The 6,000-nt window shown below is 42.8% G+C and overlaps 1 protein-coding gene across 1 annotated transcript in view; it reads right to left on the bottom strand.

The window, feature by feature from the left end:
- Positions 1-5,976, bottom strand: part of hspg2 (heparan sulfate proteoglycan 2) — a 93,896-nt gene extending 87,920 nt beyond the window's left edge. The window contains exon 1 of the mRNA XM_087176427.1: positions 5,525-5,976. Coding sequence (XP_087032553.1) covers positions 5,525-5,611 — 87 coding nt within the window. The 5' untranslated portion in view covers positions 5,612-5,976. The remainder of the gene's footprint in view (positions 1-5,524) is intronic.
- Positions 5,977-6,000: the final 24 nt, after the last annotated feature.

Consider the following 6,000-nt stretch of genomic DNA (forward strand, 5'->3'; position numbering starts at 1 on the left):
AAGCATGGCACATTTAAAATGATAATGGAGGCAGATTTACCAGTCAAAGGTTGTAGTATGAGTGCCTCTGATTGAGTCAGTTGAAAACAAGAGTGACGGCTTTGGCAAATGTAATGCTATTTCAGATAATAACTTTAGCCGTTATTATAACTTCCCCTTATCATACAAAGATATACGTTTAACTGCATATAGTTATGTTATTATCTCAGATAAACAATAATTGAATTGAGTTGATTTTTTGTCAGGCTGATTTTTTGTACTTTTCAGATTTGCTGTAATTCAACATTTTAAATAAAAGGTAAATCAGCTTTGGTGTTCAAAACAAACAATTTGTGAAGTCATTGGGTAATTAGGCTCCTAGAGAGCGGCAGACCTTTACGACTGCCTAGAAAACATGCTCCTGAATTAAATAAAAGTGCACATAAAGGGGAGAAAAGCCCTGTATTTACCTATTGTTTTCTCCCTGTATTTAATTTTCACTGAGCCATTACACCCTGAAGCCTGCAAAATTCCACTTTCCGACCTCCCTCTGTGAACACTACTGGGTTTAAAAGCAGCTTAGGCAAATTTGCATCTTCTTAAGGTTTACAATAAAGTCTTGCAAAGATGGCAGGCTTTCTGTTTAACAGGTAGAGACTTGTACAGTAAAAAGGAAGTGGAGGCAGGGCACTATACTAATCTGTGTTCAGGGAGTGAGAAATCATCAACTCTGATAAGACACCAGGGTGGGATTTTTCATAAACACTTCACGGGATGTCAGGGTCAAATCTGGTTTTAAAAGACAATGGAGAAAAAAAAAAAGACTGATAGCATTCCTTTAGCAAATTTAAGTACCAAGGAAAAAAAAAAATCTTTTCCGCTCACAATACACAAAAACGCCTTTGGTGAAAAGGGCAGCAACCCCCATTTGAGTAGTTGTATGAGTTGGGAGGGACCATACAAGACAATGCAGCAGCTCCCTTGAGAGAAAAAAAGGAGAATACCCAAGTGACTTCACATCAGTGCCACTAGCAAAGACAATGGCAGATTCAATAGGGCACAGGCGGCTATAGAGCACCTTCAAAGGGAAAGTGCAATACAGTTAACTTAGCATTTCAATGAATCTCTAATAAGAGCAAGCCTGGGTACAGCCTGGGAAAAAAGGCCGGTAATACAATGTGAGAGGATTGCAGAAGACTGATTAAGATGGGGGAATGAGTCAGACTCTGTACCAGTCTATTACAGTCTTTTGTTCTTTTTTATCAAGCTGAATGACTCATGTTAGATTTAAAGCTCAATATTTCCAGGACGAGCAGTGTGACCATTGGCATGAAAGTACATCAAGTTGAAGACAAGCTAGTCACTTGTTTAACAAAAACATAAAGGAAGTGAGTTTGCGCCATATTAATCCTTTCCCAAACTGAAGGGGAAAGAAAGCAGACATGTGTGATTTGCTGCTCTCAAAAAGCCCCTGACCATTAGCTGTTTTTTATTGCTCATGGTGTAGACTGTTGTGTCCTCAGGAAATCCTGTGACCTCTCCATGACCACTGTTGGGTTTTTATTGCACCTGTAGCTCCATAACCCAGGAATGAAGAGAGATATATGTTTCACTGAGACAGGAGGGGCCGAGGGGTTGCGAACGCATTCAAACTTAAACTTTATCCCACATAAAGCTTTGAGGATTTCATTACAGAATGACACTTCACCTGGCAGAAGCTTCGCACTGATTTGAGGATGATACATAACTGTGAGTGTGATAAGCTGTGGTTTGAAACAAAAGCCATCCACAGAGGAGCGCTTCAGGTAAGGGGGAATGTAAATGTGTGAAGAAGTGCGAATGGAAAGAGTGGGACTCTAGTTACAATAGGCGGTACTCAAGAGAATGTGTGCTCATGTCGGCACATGCACAGCGTCTCTACTGCTGCTGCAGCACCAGCTGAGGCGCAGCTGTGTTTGGAGTCGACTCCTCTGGCCGACACGGACGCAACGTTGGGCATGACAACGCTACCCCAAGCTACACAGCATACATCATTGTGAGAAGACGTTAGTTTGTGTGCGTGTGTGTGTGTGTGTGTGTGTGTGGTTATGAGGGTGTTTCCCAGACATCCATCCATCTGTAAAGCCTTGATGCTTCTCTGTAATCTAGATTCCTAACTTGCATTACAACGCAGAAATCACACTGATCTCTATGGTTGAGGAAAATATGGTTCTTTCAAGAAAATGTCTGATTTGATTATATTCTAACAGTAGTGATGTAAAACTATGCAATGGTCCTTTAAGTCAGGCACATACCAAGCTACAGGTTGAATTGAAAGCCGCTCACTTCTCTGTAGGGGGGCAAAGCACAACTATAAAGGAAATTATTCAGCATCTGCATCCAATGGAATTATTGTAGTACAGTAGAAATGCTAAAAAAAAAAAAAAAAAAACTGAGTAAATGCTGTGAAAACATTGGGAAACTTGTGTAGGGGAGTTAATCTTGGTCTGTGAATAAATCATGAGAAACACCACTGAACTGAAAAACAGAGTCAGGTTCAGAGTCCTCACCTCTCTGACCTCTATACCGGCCCAAGTCACACCTCACTGCAGAGTCAACAAATGCCAGCCAGAGCAGCCTGCACTCCATATGTGCCAATGCGTTGGGGGGGGGGGGGAATACTTCACTTCAGCATTGTCCCATCATCCCAGGATGGCCTCCTCCCACCCCCCACCCCCAGGGGCTATAATTCAACAATGCAATGTTTACTGAACCCAGTCTTCAAGCAATTATGTGAATGGGTCTGGAGGGGGCAGACCTTCCCTACTGTTCAAACTGTGGAGTGACGCTGGTGTTTGCACTGCTGTGCTTTGCAACTCCATCGAGTCTGAATGGAAATTAAACACCAGGTAGCCGAAGCTGACACGCCAAAGCACCACTCAGAGACCAACCGCCTCGCCCAGTCAATACATTACCCAGCGCAAACTAAACAAAATCATCAGATCAAACTGTTGCTGCACAATGTTTAGCACAGGAACGATGGGGCTGAGTTACACACGGCAGAGACAGAGAGCAATTTACGCCAACGCCACAAGCTCTGCAGACTGTATAGTCATAGGAATCCAGGCCGCCCTTCCCCCAACCACAGTCCAACCCCCAATGAAGTCAAGGGACATTGGTGACAGTCTATACTGGGAGAGATCTCCGTGCCCAAAAACTGTCAGCAAGTAGTGCTCACCGTTGGTCTGATGTCACACACCAGAAAACAAAGTGGCCCCCCCTCACTTTTACTTGATTGAGTTAGACCAGAATCAAACGCCACTGACCATATCAATCTATTTTCGCTCGTAAAATACTAGTCACGAGCGGATTTGGGAGTAGCTGTTTCTACTGATTCAATATTAAGCTCTTCAACTGCTTGACCTGGATAATTTCTCACACTATTGCTGCTGGTGGTTCACAGCAGGATATGGGTACTCATTTGTGATGGAGAGCTCTTACCCATCGAGAGTTTTTATTGACTTTGATTGTCCAGGTTTATGCGCATGATGCTGACATTCCAGCGGGGAGAGAGGAAGGCCCGTAGTAACACCAGTACGCGTGCTTAATTGAATCAAGAGGCAGTCGGCCTGCTGCAGTTCAAAGTCATAATGCAAGAAACAGATGCTTGTGGTTCCACATAATTCAATTATGTTGGTATTGTTGGCCTGGTAGTCAATCAAATCTGTGGTAAAAGTGTAGAGGCCATCTCCTATTACCGGTTCCAGTGTCAGAACGTCAACAGATGATGATAGCCCTCCAGGGACGGGATCGCTTTTTGTGGATCGATGATACTGAAGACAAATAACATTGCGTTTGCTTTTGAAGACGCAGGTAATGAAAAGTTCTTTTCTCACCTTTGTGCACTGACACAAAGTGATAGATCCTGTCATCCATGGGAAAAGGCACAGCGATCAATAGCATGTCACCGCCGGATTCAAAATACACCTTGAAGTCATGAAAGTTTTAACACTATAGATTTTCAAATGTCAGGGATATCACTGCTCATATAATCTATATCCAGCAGGTGAAACATTTGTGTCTGTCGGTCGCCTCAACTATGTCCCATCATTCAAAGAGGCTTCGCTTTGCTTCAGATCAAATCAACAGAAAGGAGTCACAGATATCTCAACCGTGACAGCTCTGTTTATTGGAGGGCATAAAGGTGAGCGACCAGACGGGATTTCTAGAGGGTGGGGGGGAGGGGTGGAAGGGATGGGGGGGGGTCTATTCTCAGCAGCAGAGCCACAGTCATCCTCTATATGATTCACACCACAATTATAGCAAAGTAAATCAAACTTAAGAGTTGCACATCATGAATTACCCTTGACTAAATACCCAAAGGTGCATGGGCTGGTCACACAATTTACTGATAAATTGATAAGTCAATCAATAGAAAAGTCATCTGCAACAATTCTGATTAAGGGATTTCTGATTACAGTCATTTATCAGGCATGCCAAATGCCAAACGTTCTCTGGTTCCAGCTTCTCAGATATGAGGATTTGCGGCTCTTTCTTCCTTTAAATAAAATATGTTTGGGTTTTTGGGGCTATTGTTTGGACAAATTGAATAATTTAATAGACATAATCTTGGGCCCCATGAATTGTTCTTGGACAATTTACAGACTAAAGAATTTAGCGAATAATTTAGAAAATAATCCGCAATGAAAATAAGTGTTAGTTGCAACGCTTCAGTGCACTACACAATAGTGAGAGCTGAATGAAGAAAACCAGAGGATGCAACTTAGTAGGACATTCCCAAAATTGTGCACTGGCTCCCGTTGTAGTAGACCCTGGATGGAGGAGAATGGCTCTAGACAAATGGATTCAAGTTTTTTTTTTCTTCCTTTTTTTAAACAACCTACAAGCCCATTTCTTATGTGAAAATAACTCCAACTTTTATTCTGAAGGATTCCAAGTTTTCCAGGACCAATTCATTAATAAGAAAGACAAAGAAAAGATCTAAATGTACTGGTAATAGATGCACATTTTCATCTATTGTGATCACACTGACATAAAATAAAGTTGGCCTCACACACGTTATAACTGGCAGACAGTGAAGGCGATGCCAAAGTGCAGCCTGACAAAGTTTGAGAAGGTTTAGGAGATGAGGACTCCAGGGAGACTATGAATAGCTTGTTTCTATGGACAAACTTAGCCTGGGTTCACTCAACAGGAAATTCTAGTTTGTCATATTAATTTTAACAGCATCTTTACAGTTCATGCCGATATGACTGTGTACTGGAATCTGCTCCACAGCCCACCTGCAAGCGAGCAGCCCTGCACCAGCAGACCACACTATTTACTTAATATAAATAGTAACATCAACACATGCCTGTTTTTTTTCTTCTTCTTCCTTTAATAGGACATAAAAGGCAGTGGTTTGTAAGTTTGACTTGACCTCCGGGGGGTTTAAAAAGGTTTTTATAGGTCAGTTCTGTTGGTGAATGAAACATGAATTCCTCAGTGAAGAGAAAAAGAGTAGAGAGGAGTGTAAAAAGAAAGAGTAAAGTTTGAGCTGACTTACAGTGACCAGCTGGCATGTGAGTATCAAGGAGAGGATAAGTCCACAGATCTTAGTGGTCGGAGTGCCCATTTTCCACCAACCCAGCATAGGCTGTAATGCTGGGGAAAAAGGAAAACCCGAGGTCCTTCACTCCTCCTGGCCACTGGAGCGGTGTGTTGCCTGCACCTCTTTTAGACTTTTCTTCTGTGTGGAGAAACCCGACTGCTCCTCTGCGTCCCACACCCGGTGGGACTTCATCAACAGGTAAAAAGGATCCTTTTTCGCGCGCGTTTGAGTGTGTGTGTGTTTTAGTTTGTTTTGTTGTTTTTTTTTAAATGGAGGGGAACGCAAAATATCGACTCGAAGGGGATCCAGACTCGCTTCTTCTGCCCGTGCGCTACGAAACTTGGGACTCTGTTGTGGGGCTAAATGCAATCTCGCAAAGTCACTGGGAAGTCCTGTGCACAGAGAGGGAGAGAGAGGGAGGGAGAGAGGGA

The sequence above is a fragment of the Seriola lalandi genome, unplaced genomic scaffold (assembly GCF_002814215.2).
Source record: "Seriola lalandi dorsalis isolate HSWRI2012SDOR001 ecotype SW California unplaced genomic scaffold, Sedor1 jcf7180002054554, whole genome shotgun sequence".
Classification (NCBI taxonomy): domain Eukaryota; kingdom Metazoa; phylum Chordata; class Actinopteri; order Carangiformes; family Carangidae; genus Seriola; species Seriola lalandi.